The following is a 19749-nucleotide window of genomic DNA, read 5'->3' on the forward strand; positions in this document are numbered from 1 at the left end:
TTCCTTGTTGCTCCTTTCCCTTTCTCTGAGCTTTCCACAGTTCTTAACAAACCACTTCCTTCCTTTTCCAGCTCTTTCCTAAGGAACTAGTGCCTGGAGACAGAAAAACATCCTGGTGTGGCAAGAGTGGGAAGGAATCCATAAGTGCCCACCAGCCAGACTTCAGAGATCTTAGGAGGTGTGCAGGGAAAGAACTTTCTTATTGGCTCTCCACTGATAGTCCTCCCATTGAAGTCAATGGCCAGTTCATCTATGCCTTCTCAAATTAAAACATGTTACTTGCTGTATTTAGAGAATAGGTTAGGTAGACAAGCATTTTAGCATCTTCTCACCTACATTCTTTCTATGCAGTGGAAGAACATTTATTTTATTATTCAAATTTGTATTCCACCTTCCCTACAAATGGGCTCAGGGCAGATCACTACATGAAGATAAAAACATATAAAATCAGTATAAATAAAAATTTAAAAAACAGTAAACTAGTATAAATTTACAGAACACAGGGTTCCAGCTGGAATATTTGGTCTCCAAACTTCATAAACTGGTTACATAAGATGGTACTTCAATAACAGTAGTATCAGCAAGTTGTCAGCAAAGGGGGGTGGGGGTGGGGCTAAGATCCTTTCGGACATCCATCTGACTCAACCAAAGGTCTGGTGGAACAACTTGGTTTTACAGGCCCTGTGGAAAGGTAATAAATCTTGTATGGTCCTGATCTCTGGTAGGGGCATGTTGCACCAGGTTGGGGCCAAGGCAGAAAAAGCCCTGGCCCTGATTAAGACTAAGTGGATGCCTTTTGGGCTGGGGACAACCAGAAGATCTTGTTCCATAGACTGCAAGGCTCTCTGTGGCACATATGGGTGGTCCTTCTGATATGTTGGTCTCAGGCCACACAAGGCTTTAAAGGTTAATGCCAGTACCTTGAAGCAGATCTGGTACTCAACTGGTAGCACAGTTGGCAGAGCACTGGCTGAATATGGGCCTGCACAGGCAATGCCATCAACAGGAGCACCAGTGCATTTTGCACTAGCTGGAGTTTCCAGATCAGTGGCAAAAGCAAGCCCATGTACAGCAAGTACAGTAGTCAAGTCTGGAAGTGACCATTCCATGGGTCACTGTAGCCAAGTCCTGAGGGGAGAAGTAAGGCTTCTCAGGCTTCTCACCTTTTGGGAAGGCACAAGCTGCATGTTCACTGTTCAGCTACTACTATTGTACCAGCCTAGGGTTGCCAAGTCCAATTCAAGAAATATCTGGGGGCTTTGAGGGTGGAGCCAAGAGACATCGGGGTGAAGCCAGGAACAAGGGTGCGATAAGCATAATTGAACTCCAAGGGAGTTCTGGCCATCACATTTAAAGGGACATTACACTTTTTAAAATGTCTTCCTTCCATAGGAAATAATGGATAGGGGCACCCTCTTTTGAGGCTCATAGAATTGGACCCCCTAGTTCAATCATTTTGAAACTTGGGGGGTACTTTGGGAAGAGGCACTAGATACTATACTGAAAATTTGGTGCCTCTACCTCAAAAAACAGCTCCCCCAGAGCCCCCCTGTGACGGAAAGCTAGGGGTTAACCAGAAACTGAAGACGCACAGGGCCTGCGTCAGGTGACCTGAGGGTGGGGGCAAAGTGCTCGGAGCTCTCAGGGAGGGAAAGTGGTTGAGAGACAGCAAACTGCTGAGGCAGTCATTCAGTCAGTTGGTGTCTGACAGAGTTGGTGCCTGACAGAGACTGAGTGGGTCAGTTCGTGCCTGACCGAGGCTGAGAGGGCAGCTGATTCTGTGAAGGAGCTTGAGACAGTGGAGGGAAAGTCTTCCAGAGACTACAAGCTCGACAAAACCAGCCAAGAGGGCTGTGTGTGTGAGGAACAAGTGTGAGTTAGTCAAGACCTGGACGGTCACAGATGCCTATATACATCTCTGAAGAACTAGAAAGGTGGTTGAGGGAGCAGATGTGGGTCTAAGAAGTCTGAAGGGCTGGTAGTGGTGGCTCCAGTCGACTAGTGAGACCTGGGCACATCATTCCCAAGAGGCCAGACCTTTGCTAGAGGTGGAGAGTGTGTATTATAGGAATTGTGAACTGGAAACTGAGAGATTCAAGAAAGAAAGTTTGTGTAAAGCCTGAAACAACTGAACAACGTGTTAGCCTGTGTAAATATCTCCCATATCCCCAAGTTAAAGACTTTGTTTTATAATAAATATCTGTGGTTTATGTTAAAGTTCTCTAGAGCCTATATTTTTTGGGAAAAACTATCAAAGCTGCTGTGGTCCCCTACAAAGTGAATTCTAATTCCATCAGATAACAAAATAAAATACTCCGAAGAGACTGAGTTAAAGAGATCCAGTGAGGCCGTGAGGCGGGCGCTGCTATACCCCCACCCTCCAGATTAATTCCCCATTATACCCTATGAGAATTGATCTCCACATAGGGAATAATGAAGTGCTCAGCAGATGTTTCCCTCCCTCTCCCCATTTCTGGCGACTGAAGCGAGGGATTGGCCTCTCTACTTACAAGTTGCTGCCAACTTCTTCAAAGTAACAGACACCCCATCTCAAGAGGAAGCCTTTCAATTGGAGACTGAAGCCTCCGGAGCTGGAAATGCAGATAGCCCTCTGGGGGCGGGGCTTCCCCCCGCCGGCCAGCTGACTGGGGGCGGGAAGTAGCCTGGGAAAGCGGAAGAACCCCTGCTGGGACCTGGGGATTGGCAAGCCTATACCAGCCACTTTGAACTTGACTTAACATACCAGAGACCCAGTGTGGTGTAGAGTTTGAATACCAGACTAGGGTCTGGAAAATACATGTTCACATCCCCACTCAGCTATGGAAGTTCAAAGACTGTCCTTGGGCCTAATCTACCACATTTGGTTGTTGTGAGACTAAAATGGAATATAAGAGAACGATATAAACTGTTTTTGGTCCCCACTAGGAGAAAGATAACCCCAAATTTGCATGAGTGAAGTTTTGACTGGCACAGATGTTCTTCTGGAACTCCACATCCTCCCTCCTCCAGAACTTCATATTTGAGTCTGGTTGCAAATTAAGAAAAGCCCTGATGTGCTCCACAGTTGATACTTCTGTAGTTAGTCAGAGATCCAGTGTTTAGCTCTGTTCTGTCCTTTTTATAACAAACATAGTACCTGAACAGGCCCTTCTGATACCTGATTGAACTAGACATTGTAACTCATGCTGTCCTTCCACATCTTAAGAGATACAAGGTACGTTAAGCTACAAATTAATTTATTGATTGCTGGTGTTTCCCACAAGAGGAGTTATCAATCAGTTTGTGTGGTTTTTATAACATACAATAAGTTGCTTATGATGTGTATGTATTCAAGTGCTGAGGAATGTATTTATTGCATGCCAAGAAGGAAGATGATTCAGTACAGCTGAATATTTTGATCAACTAGGGGTGCCAAGTCCAATTCAAGAAATATCTGGGGACTTTGGGGGTGGAGCTGGGAGACATTGGGAGTGGAGTCGTGAGCAAGGTTGGAACAAGTACAATTGAACTCCAAAGGGAGTTCTGGCCATCACATTGAAAGGGACTGCACACCGTTTCAATGCCTTCCTTCCATTAGAAATAGTGAAGGATGGGGCACCTTCTTTGAGGGCTCATAGAATTGGCCCCCCTGGTCCAATACTTTTGAAACTTGGAGGGTGTTTTGAGGAAACGCATCAGATGCTATGCTGCAAATTTGGTGTCTCTACCTCAAATAACATCCCACCCCCCGGAGCACCAGATACCCGCAGATCAATTCCCCATTATTCCCTATGGGAATCGTATGGGAGTGCCCAGTAGACATTCCCCCCCGGTTTCTAAAGCTTTCTAAAGTGGGGGGAGGGCCTCCAAACCAGGGAATCCCCTCCCCCCCTCTCACACACACAGTTACTGGGTCTGGTTTAACACCAAAGCTTTAATATTTCAACAACCTGTCAGTGAGTTGTATCCAGAGTTTTTTTTTTTTTCTGGAAAAAGAGGTGCTGGAACTTTTAAAGATATTTTGAGAATTCTGTTTCCATGAAGAGGTTCTAGAACTCCTTTCTGCTGCATTCCCCCAGAAAAAAAAACCACCTGGTTGTATCATAAAAGTACACTGTACTATCATAGTTGGATATTTTCTGTTAGGATTAAGCGAGAACATTTCAGTTCGCGCAATTGCATTTAACAGGTTTTTTTGTGCAGCATAAAGTAAGTGTTCATAATTTCTGTACATGGAACTTACATTTCCTGAGATTTTTAATTCAAATTCATTATGACTGGGGGGAAAATATACATGGATGCAGATTTCATGTGGGAAATGTCAGGCATACTTCTGATATTTCATGCAATCGTGCCATTGATGTGCTTATACAGTTTAGTCCCATATCTAAAATGACAAGGAAGAAAGATTACTAGATCATACCTACTCTCCAGAAAAGTACACACAAAAATTCTTGTTGATAGATCCAGGCGGGTAGCCACGTTGGTCTGAAGCAGCAGAACAAAGTTTGAGTCCAGTGGCACCTTTAAGACCAACAAAATTTTATTCATGGTATAAGGTTTTATATGCAAGCACAACATCAGATCTGAAGAAGTGTGCTTGCACATGAAATCTTACACCTTGAATAAAACTTTGTTGGTCTTTGGACTCAAACTTTGTACTACAAATTCTTGCTGGCATTGTTAGAAATAGCAGTGACTTGCTGAAGAACCTGTGGGAAAACAAAATCTTCCCCTTAATCCTGCAACAGCAATCTGAAGATCGCCTACAACAAAAATCTGGGAGAAACTACCACCTTTGAGGCAAAAAGCAATATAATCACTACTTCAGTCACTGAAATCCTTTGAAAACATTCCAAACAGTTAAAAATTGTGGTGTTCATAATGAAATAGTATACAAAAAGATTCTTTGTTTTGAGTCATAAACTTAAATTTACATTTTTCTTCTTGAGAAAGCAAAAGCATTGGGAAGAATTCTTGATATTTTAGTAGACATTTAAACACATGCCCAGTTCTCTTAAATCAATAGGACAAAAGTGCTTCAGTTTGCTTTCAGTATGCCCACCAATAGACTTGTGGTTTAATTTATTTATGACACTAGAACATTAACTTCATAATCCAGGAAAAAATGGATCTGTCACCCAAGCACTATTTCCATACAATACTCCTTCTAAACCAGGGGTGTCAAATGGGAATAATCTGGCCCCCACAATGGGAATAATCTGGCCCCCTATCAAGCCTGTGAGCAAGGGGCAGTTGTCTGCTTCCTTCTCCCTCTCTTCTTCCTTTGGTTGCCATTTTTGTATTTCTTCAGTGTGATGCAACTGAACAAAGAAGCCTCTGGCTTTTTCCCTCTTCCCCCTCACTCTTCTCCAAGGAAGGAAGACCCCAGCCAATGGAGGAGTTTGGCTATGTAGCTCTGCTGTGTGATTGAGAGAGCCCGGCACAGCTAGAGCTCTCTCAATCAAAGCTAGAGTTGTGCTGGGCTCTCTCAATCAGACAACAGAGCCAAGCCTCTCCATTGGCTTAGGCTCCTCCATCCTCTTCCCTTGAAGAAGAGGAGGGGAGAAGAGGGAAAAAGTGAGAAGAGGCTGCTTTGCTCAGCTGCCTCAATTGCAGGGGAGAAATACAAAAAGTACCTTTAAGATCAACACAGTTTTATTCAAGATCAGAGCTTTTTGCCTTGTTACCCTGAATGTATGTGTTTGTTTTATTCAGCTTGTTTTGACAAACTAGTTTTGCCAGGGCTCTCCTGGGTGCAACTAGGTTCCCTCTGCCCTCATGATCCAGCCTTTTTCAGTTGGAAGGCAACACAAACTATTTAGATGAGGAGTAACAACAAGGTGGATTAGGCTGAGGGTTTGTGTCCAGTACATTTCCTTTGTTGACTGGGAATTTTGAACCTAGGCTTCCCACATAGTAGGCTGATACTGACCACTATACATTGCTGTCTCTCTAGTCTTGCACTACCTCATAGGAGTTGCAGTTATTTTTCTGGGGAACTCTATAGTTTTGTAGATAAACACATAGCCCTCAGTCTGTGCCATGGTGTCTTCACATGTTCTTGACCAGCGCATGAAGCAACTTGTGTACAAAAGCTCACAATGCCCAGCCATCTCGTGTTTTCCTCTGGGTCCTAGAGGACAGAAGCACTGACCATGAGATTTCTGTAATGAATGTCAATAAATCAAAAGTAGGTTTGCAACTTACAGATCCACACTTGAACAGTATACTAAAGATTTCTACAGCATATTGTCTCCAGATTTTGATGCAATAATTCAGAGCAAGAGGTGTCAGTTATCAGAGACTGTTAAACAAAATATTGCAAGTGTGTTTACATTTAAAAAAGGCAAAGGTAGTCCCCTGTGCAAGCACCAGTCATTTCCAACTCTGGGGTGATGTCACATCATGATGTTTTCATGCTTGTTTTAAGCATGTTTTATTTAAGTAAAAGAAATCTCTAGTTGTGTTTGCCTGTGCTCTATAAAGTTTTTATCTCCACTACCTTGCATTCAGGGTTGGCCCTGCCACTAGGCAAATTAGGCATTTGCGTAAGGCATGGACCTGTGGTGTGTGTGTGCCAAATTGGCAGCAGGGAGGCAGTGGGCATGTGGGGAGAGGCCCAAGGAGATCAGATTGTCTGCTGCCTTGCAAAAGCCTAGGGGGTTGAAAAAAACTTGCATCTTGACTCTGCTCACCTGTCTTTAGGGGGAGGGAGAAGGGGAAACTCTGTCTTGCTTTGACTCTGCTCATCTCTGTCTTTGGGGTGAAGAGAAGCCTTGCCACAACAACCACCATGTGCCTTTCTACCTTGAAAGGCTTAGAAAACACCTGAGAACTGCTTGTTTTGGAAGGTATGTGTGTGTGCCTTTAAATCTCACTGACTAGAATTGTATGGGCTGGGCAAGCAGGCAGAGCATCATGGCTCTGTGAAGCATGTGTGAGAAAGGAAGAAGAGTGTTTGTTTGGAGTTAACTCCACCCCCCTAGGCTGCTCTCTGTTTTCCTGTTAGTCTGGAGAAGTTTTTGGAAATAACAGATGGTTACATACACCAATTCCTGTGAGTAAATTGCCCCAGTGAGATCACAAATGTGTGGGCTTGCAAACTCTTTATTTTGACTGCTCTGTGTGTGTGTGCATGTGTGTGTGTGAGAGAGAGAAATTCGCTTTCATTTAATAGAAGTGCAGCCAGCTGCTGGAGGATGTGGAGATTGCATTTAGGGGAACTTCCCTGCGGTATTTTTATTTATTTTAGGGAGTGGGAAGGTCTCCTGGCTCCACTCTCAAAGTCCCCAGATAGTTTCTGAGTTGGACCTGGCAACTCTATGTGTTCTCCACAAGGAAGGTGTTTTGATTCAAATGATTCAGGCTGACTTGGATTAATCAGAAATGAGCAGCATTTACTGTATCTTGTGATCATTGGTAAATTGATAGTGTTCACTGATCGGGATCTAAGCATCATAGAGACTTTATTGGGGAAAGAAAATCTGAGCCAAGGTGGCAAATTCATAAATGTTTAAGTACATTTTATTCAGTACATTTTTATCCCACCCTTCCTCCAAGATGCTCAAGGTGGATTACATAGTTCTTCTCTCCTCCATTTTATCCTCAAAACAACACTGTAAATTACATTGGTATGAGACAGTGACTGATCTAAGGTCAGCCAGTATACTTCATGGCAGAGTGAGGATCTGAGCAGGACTCAGGTTGCCTTTTATCCAGTGCAATGAAAAATAATTGGTTTAAATTAAGAATTTAGTAAGTGGAATAGTTCATTTACTTTTTCAGATGCCAGGTGATGAAATCATGAAAATGCTTCCCAATTATACAGCAATTGTCAAATCATGATTTCACTTTAAGAACAATTATACAGGTGTTTTTAAGTCTAACAACAGAATCCCCCTGGCTTTCCCCATCTTTTGCCTGCTTTGGTATTTTTAATGGAAGGTGGGGGGGGGGCTGGCTGCACAGAATTCTACTGGAGGCTGCCTCTTCCACCAGAAGAAGAGGAGGAGGAGATTGGATTTATACCCTGCCCTTCACTAGCTAAAGGAGTCTCAGAGCGGCTTACAAATCTCTTTCCCTTTCCCTCCCTACAATAGATACTCTGTGAGCTAGGTGGGGCTGAGAGAGCTCTCCCAGAACTGCTCTTGAGCAGAACAGCCCTGAGAGAGCTTGTGGCTGACCCAAGGTCACATCAGCAGGTGGAGGGGGAGTCAAACGTGGTTCTCCCAGATAAGAGTCTGCACACTTAACCGCTACACCAAACTTAACCACTACACCAAACGGAAAATACCATGTTTTTTTACATCATGGAAGAGTCTTGGCATACTTTTTCATTAGATTGTTTACCATCAAGGTTTGAAGTTATTTCTAAACAATAATATATATATTTTAAACAATAAAAGCCTAAGTAAAAGTAAAAGGTAAAGTGTACAAGCACTGGGTCATTACCGACCCATGGGGTGACATCACATCTGGATGTTTTCATGGCAGACTTTTATGGAGAACTTTGTCATTGCCTTCCCCAGTCATCTAGACTTTTACCCCCAGCAAGCTGGATACTCATTTTACTGACCTCGGAAGGATGTATGGCTGAGTCAACCTTGAGCTGGCTACCTGAACCCAGCTTCCACCAGGATCTAACTCAGGTCATTAGCAGAGCTTGAACTGCAGTACTGCAGCTTACCACTCTGTACCACAGGGCTCCTAAAACTGAAGTAGATGTCCGATATTTTACTTACACAAATAATTGTATCAAAACATACGTAGTCTGAAGATGTGAATTTTAAAATAGAGTGTTTATGAAAACAGAATCTGATTTGTTCAAATCAAGAATGGCAAAGAAACAAGAAAAAACCTTAAAAGCCATTATAGAACCTCAGATTTTAGATCAGCACGGGAAATGATCCCAGGCCTACAGTCCAAATGGGTACAACTTTAAAAAGTTTGCTGGCAATATTCTAAATTTCTCAATAGTAAAATCAGAGCAGGTAATCCCTGAGAGAAGAACCATTATTTTGATTCCTTTGATGCAGCAGCTAATTTAAAATGGGAGTGGCCTTGTTTGATCCACAGCATGAAAAAGAGACTGCAAGAAAATTTCATAATGCAAATTCTGTCAGGCTTCAGTAGTCTGAGTAAAATTAAAACAAAACTATTGCCTATCTAGCTGAGTCAATGGCTTTTTAGAACAAAGGAAAAGATGGCTAGTTATTTCAGAAGTGAATAGTCCAGAGAGATGATGGGGGTAAAACTAGGACAAGCCAGTATTCCACAGAACTCTTAACATGAAAGTAAGTCAGAGGTGCATTAGTTATGGCAAGACCTACATAAGATTAGATTTTTCTGGTAGAGACAACTGTTTGGGAATCAGGAATAAGGCATGAATAGAAAGCATGAGCAATTGATTAAGCCTGTCTGTGAAAAGGAGTACAGGCTTTCAAACAGAAACAAAAAAAGTTTTATTAAGTGCTTGGACAATAATAATAATACTTAAAAAAAAATCAGAATGAAAGCTTTTTCTTAGCTACACAGCTAGAATGAACATCTAAAACATCCTATCACTTCTTATGTAACAGTTATATAGACCTATCACTGTGCTAATTCTAGTGGTCTAATCCTAAAATATTCCTCAATGATAGATACAGCAGAAGTTGAACACCAAAGGTACACTTTATATTGATTTTGAATTAGCCATATTTCTTCAAGAGTGTCAAACTCATGAGGGCCAAATCTGCATAAATGAGGCCATGTGTGTTATAAAATATAATGTGTGTTATAAAATGTAATGCTAGGTTAAGGAGAAATAAACTTTATAAAGATTAATATACAATTAAAGATTTTTTTAAAAATTTAAAACATGCTTAAAAGATTAGAACTCTTGCAATATTTTGTTTATTTAACAGTCTCCGATAACTGACACCTCTTGGTCTGAATTACTACATCAGAGTCTGGAGGCAATGTCTGCTGTAGCAATCTTGAGAATACTGTTCAGGTGTTCTTCAGTTGTGTATGTTGCAAATCTACTTTTGATTTACTAACATTACAGAACTCTCATGGCCAATGCTTTGAGCCTAAGACACAGAGGAAAATATGAAATGGCTGGACATTGCAACTTCATGAGCTGGTCAGCCAATGGAGAAAATAGAGGCTTTGCTCTGTAACTCCTGTAAGATTGAGCAAGCCTGGCAAAGCAAACTGTGATGCAGAAGGAAGCAAGAGAGGGAAAAGGAAGCAAACAACAGTGAGTTGCTTATGGGCCTGATAGGAGCCCTCTGGGCCACATGTTTGATACCCCTGTTCTACCTGATATAGAGTTCTGTATTAGCCTGAAAGTTTTTCTGATCTTCCCCCCCTTTAAATGGATGTAGCCTCCCTTCTAGAAGAGTACCCTATTCAATCTATGTTAGGCAGAACATGAGAAAAGCCATGTTGGATCAGGCCAGTGGCCCATCCAGTCCAACACTCTGTGTCACACAGTGATTAAAAACTGGGTGCCATTAGGAAGTCCACCAGTGAGGCCAGAAGTCCAGAAGCCCTTCCTCTGTTGTCCTCCAAATACACCAAGAATACAGAGCATCACTGTCCTAGACATTATTTAAATTTAAATAATATATCTTACAGCTAATAGCCATTGATTGACCTCTGCTCCATATGTTTATCCATGGAAAGGGATGGGGAAAGATTTGCTGGCTTTTGATAGCATTAGAAACCAACTCAAGAATATTTACATCATTAAACTGTTATGTATATGTTGGTTGAAATATCCATGTAGAATTTGGTACACAGCAACGTATCTGTATGATTATCCTCACAACCTAGTTTCCATTTACCACAGAACTGCTGAACAGTGATGAGGTGTTTTTATCACTATTATGTGTAACCAGGCCTCAGATTCAGTGGGAGCTCACAGGAGCACAGCCCCTGAACCTTTCTGAGAGTTCCACCGCCTCCTTCCCACTTTGTCCGTTGAATAGTAGGTGCAGCTGCATAACAATCCTTGGATGAGCTCCTCCACCTTTTTTCCTACAAAATGACCCCTGTGTGTAACTATTATGTGGCTGTGGTGCAGTTATGGTATGACTGCTTTCCTATGCACCAAATTCTTCATGGTTTTTTTCTCAGTCCACATTCTTAACACATTAGCTTGGCTGAGTAGTTCCTCAAGCCTCAAGGCAACATGGCATTTATTTTTCCTCAGACCATCAGGAAGGAGAATATGTAACTTTCCTGTCCATAGCAGGAAACATTAGAATATTAAAATGAAGAGCAGGAAAGGAGACTGTCAGTTGTTTATCCTCTTTTCCGATCTATATCTACACAAAAGATAACATAGCCATTTTTCTTTTTGGACTTCAGCTACATCCAGTTTTGATAATCATGTATTAAGGATATAAACAAACTAGCAAATATTCATATTGATATATGCAACATTGTCAATAAAATATTTGGAACACATTACATGCAAGAAAAACTTAAGTATGGCTTACTTAACCCGTGCTGTATGTTGCCCCTAGTGCAAATGCAAGAGGATTACTCCTGATGCCTACATTCTGCTTTATAACACTGGCACTTTGTTAGCCCTTATGCAGCACAGCCATACCATAACAGATGAGTTTACATAGCACCTCTAGGAGCTATAAAGAGGCAGTCTCTCCTGTTTCTAATGGAAAAAGGACTGACATTTTTTTCAACTGACAAGGCAAGGGGTTCTTCCGCACTTCATTGTTTGTACTGCTGCTGAACATGCTAAACTAATCTACAGGACTTGCCCAGCAAACAGAAATGTGTTTTAAGTCATAATGTGATTCTAGCAATTTCAAACATTGTAATGTCTACTGTAAAGAAGAGGGACAAGAACTGTTCACCAATACTACCAAAGGAAAGAGCAGTGACAACTTGTTACAGCAGGGCAAATCATTTGATTTCCAAACAGTTGTCTAGAGAAATTATGGAATACATCTTTCCTACATAGTTTTAACAAGAAACCAGATTAACATCTTTGGCTACAGCTCAGGAGACTGGTCGATAACTAGTTCAGTCACCCCTCCAGAGCCTGAAGTGGTAAGTTTCAACTGTGATAACTATTTCAATTACATATTTTTCTCAGCACTGATTACAAGAAATGCATCTACAGTACACTTTTGATTATTTTTTGGGTTTTGTTGTTTTTATAGTCCACCATTTCCAATATAGAAGCTTCTACATTCACTGATTCTCAGCTTTATATTTTTATCCTGTTGTATCTAACACACCACTTTCAACATTTTATAAATTATATCCTAATATCATTAAAAATATAACTTTAGATTCTCCAAATACAATATAAAAAGACTGTTTAGCCATAGTGAAGCAATTATAATAGTTTACATAGCCACATTATCACAGTATAAAAACAATAGCTGGGATACAGAGATATTTGTTATGTGAGTAGAAGGCTTGAGTATGTGTCTCAGTTCAGATGTAATAGAAAGATGCAGTTTATTTTAACTGGTCATTTTGTGGAAGTAGAATTTGGCTTGCAGGTGACCATCAAAGTCCTAGATTACCTCAGAAAATGCTAGGTTCATCTTGAGAGTAGTGGTAAGGAAGACGTGAGGATTTCGCTAGGATGTCAACATTTCTACATCCTGCAAGTTCATAGCTACGACTCATTGTGGTTAATATACCAACTCCAAACTGTGATTTTTAGAGTCTAATTTCCCCAACTAGCCATAAGTTATTGGAATTGCCTGTTTTTGGACAACTGCACTAACTAGTTGTTTTAAAGAAAGCATCATGTGTTAAGTCTGAACTGAGCTTTTGTGTGTCGATTTCAAAGATTTCTCCTGTTTCCATTACCATAAAAAGCCACTCTGGAGAGTTGCCAACCCTCTGGAGAAATTTTTCCAAGAAGTGTATGTGAAACGAGTTGATGACAAGCAGGAAGAACTCATGATCTCCTAAGCACTTTCTTCTTGTGCTGTGGGTTCTTTGGATTCAAAAGCATATAATTTAATTATTAAAATATCTTCTAAATATGCAAAATAACCTGTTCCATTCTGAAAACATTACAAAGTAATAACAATATAAGATTTCTCCTCTCAGGCTCAAAATATAAAACACATGCATTTCTGCAGTATTATTTTTATTAGCATTCTGACTAAACATGGCTAGTTGTAATTGAATGAAGCACTGTTTTGATACTGGTGTTTTCTAAGCATAAATTCTAATATTTTTTTCCCTATTCATATCTGTAAGCCACTGAAAGAAAGCAAGAACACAAGCAAGTGTTTGTATTTTCAGAATTCTCAGTCTCAAACGCTGTTGTTTGTGTCCCTTACACTTCAACAAGCAACTCAGACCTTAAATAGGGCAAATTAGACAACCAATCAACCAACCAAGTAATAACCTGGTGGGTAACTGTGTTGGTCTGAAGCAGCAGAACAAAGTTTGAGTTCAGTGGCATCTTTAAGACCAACAAAGTTTTATTCAAGGCACATAAAAGCTTATACCTTGAATAAAACTTTGTTGGTCTTGAAGGTACCGCTGAACTTTTAAAAAAGTTATAACCTATTACAGAGTCTACTTAACCAATGAATACCTGACTGTATGTATTGACCTGTTTTACATTATAGAGAATCTTAAAATTCTCCTGTGTCCCTGGACTTCTGATAAGATGCAGAAATGTGGTAAACTTCTCCACACCGCCTGTTGGCAGGCAGCAGGAATAATAATCTTACCAAACAGCTACATGTAACCAAACAGCTATGTGTGTATTCACTCATAGTCTCCTGCTTCAAGCACTTTCTCCTTATAAATGCCTGAAAGATGAAAGTGGGGGAAAGTAAACTCAGAGGACATGCAACAACCAACATTATTTTCAAGACACAATGTTTTCAAGAGGAAAATTAAATGTATCTTGAATTTTTCTGGCTGCAATGAATGGGTTTTAAAAGGCTTAATAATCATTGGACTGCAATCAGTACCAGGACTTCTCCTACAGGATCCAGATTGTGGATCAGGTGTTAAAGACACTTCATATCCCTTATTATCTTTCTATTTAATCTTTATATAGCATATTCTCTAAATATAACTCAAGGATTTTATACCATATATTAAACTATTGTACATGGAACCACTGTACTTTGTATTGGTGCATTTGGCAATCCCTATGCAGTCCATAAAACAATACTAGTCAATGATAATAACTTTTCACGGATAACATATCATATTAAGATCAGTCAGTAACACTCCATTAATATTGGCCATGTATTTCAGAATGGTACGTTGCTGAAAAGATTTTGCAAGCACAGAGTAGTTATTACATTTCTTGTGAAAGTACAGGTCACTTGGCCCAGATCTTTATGAACTGATCTAATAATAGTATAACTGCTAATAAATGGCTTAAACACAGAGTTATATAAAGTATTATCATTAGGAAATACGGATATATTTCTCACTACACATTTCTACTACATTTCTCTCTGTGTGTGCAAACTAAAAACAAACACATAAAAAGATGAACATCACCCAGGGGACTAATCCTAAAATCATCTACTCAGAAGTAAGTCCCAGGTGATTCAATAGGCCTTACTTCAAGGAAAGGATTCTTAAAAGAGTCCTGAACCTACTGACTTCAAGGGTGTAATTCTGTTTAAGATAGCATTATAAAATCTGAAGGGTTTGAAAGTGTCTTACACAACCATTGTTTTAATTGATAATGTTTTCCTTTTCAGGATTTTATGGATCTGTTCCACTAATGGTGTTGGTCTCTTGCAAGAATCTGTTCCTTAATGCAAGAGGCTTAGTGACAATGAAAGAGTCTTTTGCACTGGGGGGAGTTCCTCCTGCTGGAAGAAAGTGAGATGGAATCACAGGATATAATTTTCTATTGCTGCAAGTGTTTCATATCACCAATGATGGTACACTTTTTCTTAGTTCCGTATCCTACAATTTTTAGAATTTGCTTTCCTCCAGAATAAAGGTAAAGGTAGTCCCCTGTGCAAGCACCAGTCGTTTCCGACTCTGGGGTGACGTTGCATCACGTTTTCACAGCAGACTTTTTATTAGGGTTGCCAAATCCAATTCAAGAAATATATGGGGACTTTGGGGACGGAGCCAGGAGACATTGGGGGAGGAGCCAGGAATAAGGGTGTGACAAGCATAATTGAACTCCAAGGGAGTTCTGGCCATCACATTTAAAGGGACAGTACACCTTTTTAAATGCCTTTCTTCCATAGGAAATAATGAAGGACAGGGGCACCATCTTTTGGGGCTCATAGAATTGGACCCCCTGGTCCAATCATTTTGAAACTTGGGGGTTATTTTGGGGAGAGGCACTAGATGCTATACTAAAAATTTGGTGCCTCTACCTCAAAACATAGCCCCCCCAGAGCCCCCAATACCTGCGGATCAATTCCCCATTATTCCCTATGGGAATCATTCCCCATAGGAAATAATAGAGTGCCCAGTAGACATTTCCCTCCCCCCCACGCTTTCTAAAGCGGGGGGAGGGCCTCCAAACCAGGGAATCCCCTGGCCCCTCCCTCTCTCTCACACACAAATACTTACTGGGTCTTGTTCCTGCAGAACTTTACTTGATCTGAAAACGAAAGCAAAAGAAAGGGAGGGGCCATTCTCCGAAGCCCTTCCTGTTTCCTGCTTCCTGCTCAGCCTTAAAGGCACATATTTTAAAAATGGGCCTGCAGGAGCTCTAAAACTAACATGGTGATTGTGTGGGGGGGTGAGGCTTCCCCCGCTGGTCAGCTGGCTGGGGGTGGGGAGAAGTCTGTGAAAATGGGGGATCCCCCGCTGGGATCTGGGGATTGGGAAGCCTACTTTTTATGGAGTGGTTTGCCATTGCCTTCCCCAGTCATCTACACTTTCCCCCCAGACAAGCTGGGTACTCATTTTACTGACCTCGGAAGGGTGGAAGGCTGAGTCAACCTTGAGTCAGCTACCTGAACCCAGTTTCTGCAGGGATCGAACTCAGGTCATGAGCAGAGAGCTCAGACTGCAGTACTGCAACTTTGCCACTCCGCACCATGGGTCTATTCCTCCAGAATAGAAAATTGTAAAATCAAGGTTTCCATATCCCCTATGTTTTTATTAATTGCCTGAAAATTTCATTCTCAGTCATTCTCAGTTTAGGAGGGTAGTTGAATGACAGATTTACAACTTTAGCAAAAGCAGACATAAAAATGTGCCACTTGCATACCTAAACAGAGTTACAGCTTTCTAAGCCCATTGACGTTAATGGATTAGGAAGAGTGTAACTCTGTTTTGGATTGTATTGTTAAAAAGTTTTCTATAATTCTTCTTCTCAACCAATCAACCAACCAAGTAATAACCTAGTGGGTAACCAAATCTACATATTAAATCTTTCAAATTGGTAGTGATACATTAATTTATTATGACAGTAAATGAAAAATATTTTAAAAAACAAGTTGTATTTGATAACTTAGTAAATCAACCTTATTAAATCTAATTTTACCTATACTATTGAGAAAATATTTTCCTTTTTTCTCTTCTCAATTTAATTTTATTATTATCTATATGTTACCACTGTTTTTGAGCCCTGATTCAGAAATATTTGGTTAACTAGTAATGCAATCCTAAACGGAGTTACACCCTTCTAAATACATTAAAGTCAATAGGGATAAGACTGTAATTCTATTTAGGACTGCACTTCCTATTTCTATATAAAGGGAGATAGGAGAAAACAAGTTTTGAGGTCATAACTATACAGAGTTGAATTGCATGGGTCTCAGTGTATCAGCAAGGTCGAAACTACGAGAGAATATGCACCAAAAGGTGGCACTGACCATCATGTACACAGTATTTACTTCAGAGATCTGACATCATGTACTCTACATGAAGACTGAAAATCGCTTTTACTACAGAGGGATTTCAAGGACAATGGCTGGACCAATGCAGGCAGTAGGATCTGACCAAGCAGCTTTTTCTTTGTCATCACTGAAAGATGGGGGGAGGGTTGATTGGGGAAAATGGCCCTGCCCTCTCAGGAGACATTTATTTGCACTTTCAGCTGTGCACAATAGATCTGAATCTATTAAGCATGGACACTTGCCATGAGAAGATCATTCATTCCCTTGAACATACAAGCAATATTCTAGAGCAGAGGTGGCAGTTGATGGGAAGCACATTAAAGAGAGCAGGTTGTATGTGGGTGAGCCCTGGTAGCAATGCAGGATTAGGCACTGTTTTCGGGGAAGTAGGGTAAAAGGTTAGTGTCTCCTCTCAAGAGCAGAAACCTGGGTCATCTTAACACTACTTTCTATAATCAACTAGCAGTTATTTGTTGCTTCAATTTAATTTGATAAGTCATCATCCTATTTTTCTAGATCTCCATTTCATGGACTGTTCTCTCTCATTCCCTCTTTTTAAGGGTGTGATTTTGTGTGATTTTTGTGAGGCATTATGTTCTCCCAGCTACATCCTGGAGGATAAAGACCAAGACAAATCTCCCAGATTCTAAATGGCACTTATTCTGTACCACAAGAAGAGACCAATGATCTCTCTATTCAAAGGCAACGAGTAATATATGTACAGATATACCGCATGTGTGTGTTGTATATAGGTTGATGAAAACATTCTAAAATCAAATACTTATTATGAAAAGTTACAGGTTTTAACAATTATAAATATATAACCTTATAGAGATACATATTCTCTGCCAGAAGGATGATTCTTGAATATCACTAATCTGATTCTTGAATATCACTAATCTGATTTCATGTTGACATGGAAAGTCTTCCTTCTGCCATTAGACAACAGGAAGAGAACACAGAGAGCAACATATAAATCATTACTTAATACACAACTTGCATGTTATCTACAACAGGACCAGAGGTTGTGAGATTTTTCATCTCTCCACATATGCAAAGTATTTCTAATTCTATGGCATAAATGGAAGTTCCTATAAAAATATTTGTAATAAAATAAAGAATATATCTGATGCATTTAACTTTCTACCATTTTTAGAGAAGATAAAATTCATCTTTTGGATACTATCAAAATTATTTTAACCCCACATTGCACTCAATAAATGCCACAAACTACAGGTGCAAGAGATTTCCTGGAGCTAGCCCACACCTCTATTGTTCCTGACATAAAGCTGCTTAAATTTATTACTTAAATTGCTGATTTTGACTCCCTTCTACAACTTGCACATTTTGCATAGAGTACTTAAATAACCTCCATCAGAAGAGCTGCATTTAAAGCCACATAAGGGAAGTGTTATACAAAACTTCATAATTCACATGTAAACAAACTTCTTTGTGTCCCCTCTTTTGTATAAACCAAGGGATTGAGAAGTCTTTTGTGGATTGTCTGAGGAAAAGAAGAGCAAAGCAGAACTCCATAACATCTAAAATAAGGTGGTCCCTAAGGAGATAGGCAGAGTGAAGCATCATGCTAGGTATTAAGTCACACTGTCATTATATTCATGTGTCTTCTTTCAGTTGGTGGTCACACTGGCTTCTTTCTGACGTAGTCTTTCTTTCTGTTGTTTAAGAAAAAAGGAACTTTATTATCATTCTTTTCTTTAATTTTCCATCTGTTCTCAAACTGCAAAGACTATGTGGTCTAGCAGATGAAGAATGGAGCAGTCCAAAAACAGAGTCGACAGAAGGCATTTTTTTCCATCAGAAATTTAACTCCTGGAGTACCACACCATGAATACTATTCCAAATTTCAATATAAGCATATTTAAAATCTCAGGAAATGTGTATTTAATTCTGGGACTTTGACTCGCATTCCCACTAGCACTAGTCTACTCCTTTACATACACTCCTGAAAATGTCTCTACTGTGGTCTAGAATAGTTTTCATATTAATATTAGGCAATATTGTTAATTTTTTTTTAAAAAATCAGTAATGCAAATGCAAACACTAAGGAAGTTTGGGGGGAATACCTGTAGCAACAGAAGTAGGAAAATTATAGATGTGATCTGAAGTTCACTGTGTGCAAGGGCTTCTAATTCTTTTCCCTGCAAAGTGGGGCAGTATAGTAGATATTATTAATTGTATTTGTTGAGAGTACCCATGGTAACAGTAGAGAAGCCTATGCTTGTGCAAAAAAATTAATGCATGCTGGAATTCTTGGAATGTGGCCAATACTGCCAAAAATTGTCTATACCATTCTTTCTTACCAACTAGTCAATGACAGACTGCCTTAATTCTGGCCCTTTATATCATACCATACTGTATCTGGCAATACTTGTAAGCATGACTTAAGAATTGCTTTAATGCATATTGCTGCTAAACTGAATTCACCCTAATTTGGGTAGCCAGTATTTACTGCATCCAAATACAGCCATTTGTCTTCACTAGGGATGGGCACAGAATGTAAAAAAGGTGGTTCATTTCATTTTGTGTTTCGTTAGGTTGTCTGAGTTGGTGGTTTGTTTTGTGTTTTTTTCAATTTCCCAAACAATTTGTAGTTAGTTCGGGAAGGTGTAGAATGGGCCCAGAGTGGGCTTGATATGCAAACTCTTTCATGGACTCTCTTTTACCTGTTCTCCAAGTTTGGCACAAATTGGATTTTGGGGGCCCAAGCTACAGCCCGCCAGAGCAGGTGCCCCCCCCATCTAGTCAGTTTCACTGGAAACTGACCAGAAGCACAGGGGGCTGGGGAATCATGCCAGGCTGTCTGGAAAAACAAACTAAACATGAACTAAATGGCATGCCAAGAAAAAAGGCTGGTTTGTTTTTGTGTTCAGGTGGGGTAGGATCAGATGAATCAGTTCAGAATGAACCATGAACC

At 40.2% G+C, this 19749-nt stretch overlaps 2 protein-coding genes across 2 annotated transcripts in view; one reads left to right on the forward strand and one right to left on the reverse strand.

Annotated features, from left to right (window-relative positions):
• Window positions 1–7827, forward strand: part of ARHGAP11A (Rho GTPase activating protein 11A) — a gene marked incomplete at its 5' end in the record, with an annotated part of 145670 nt that extends 137843 nt beyond the window's left edge. The window contains 2 exon segments of the mRNA XM_060262343.1: window positions 7444–7513; window positions 7768–7827. Coding sequence (XP_060118326.1) covers window positions 7444–7513; window positions 7768–7827 — 130 coding nt within the window.
• A 9865-nt stretch (window positions 7828–17692) lies between these two features.
• FMN1 (formin 1) overlaps window positions 17693–19749 on the reverse strand; it is a 266553-nt gene continuing 264496 nt past the window's right edge. Inside the window, exon 17 of the mRNA XM_060262294.1 lies at window positions 17693–18487. Coding sequence (XP_060118277.1) covers window positions 18443–18487 — 45 coding nt within the window. The 3' untranslated portion in view covers window positions 17693–18442. The remainder of the gene's footprint in view (window positions 18488–19749) is intronic.

The sequence above is a fragment of the Heteronotia binoei genome, chromosome 21 (assembly GCF_032191835.1).
Source record: "Heteronotia binoei isolate CCM8104 ecotype False Entrance Well chromosome 21, APGP_CSIRO_Hbin_v1, whole genome shotgun sequence".
Lineage (NCBI taxonomy): Eukaryota > Metazoa > Chordata > Lepidosauria > Squamata > Gekkonidae > Heteronotia > Heteronotia binoei.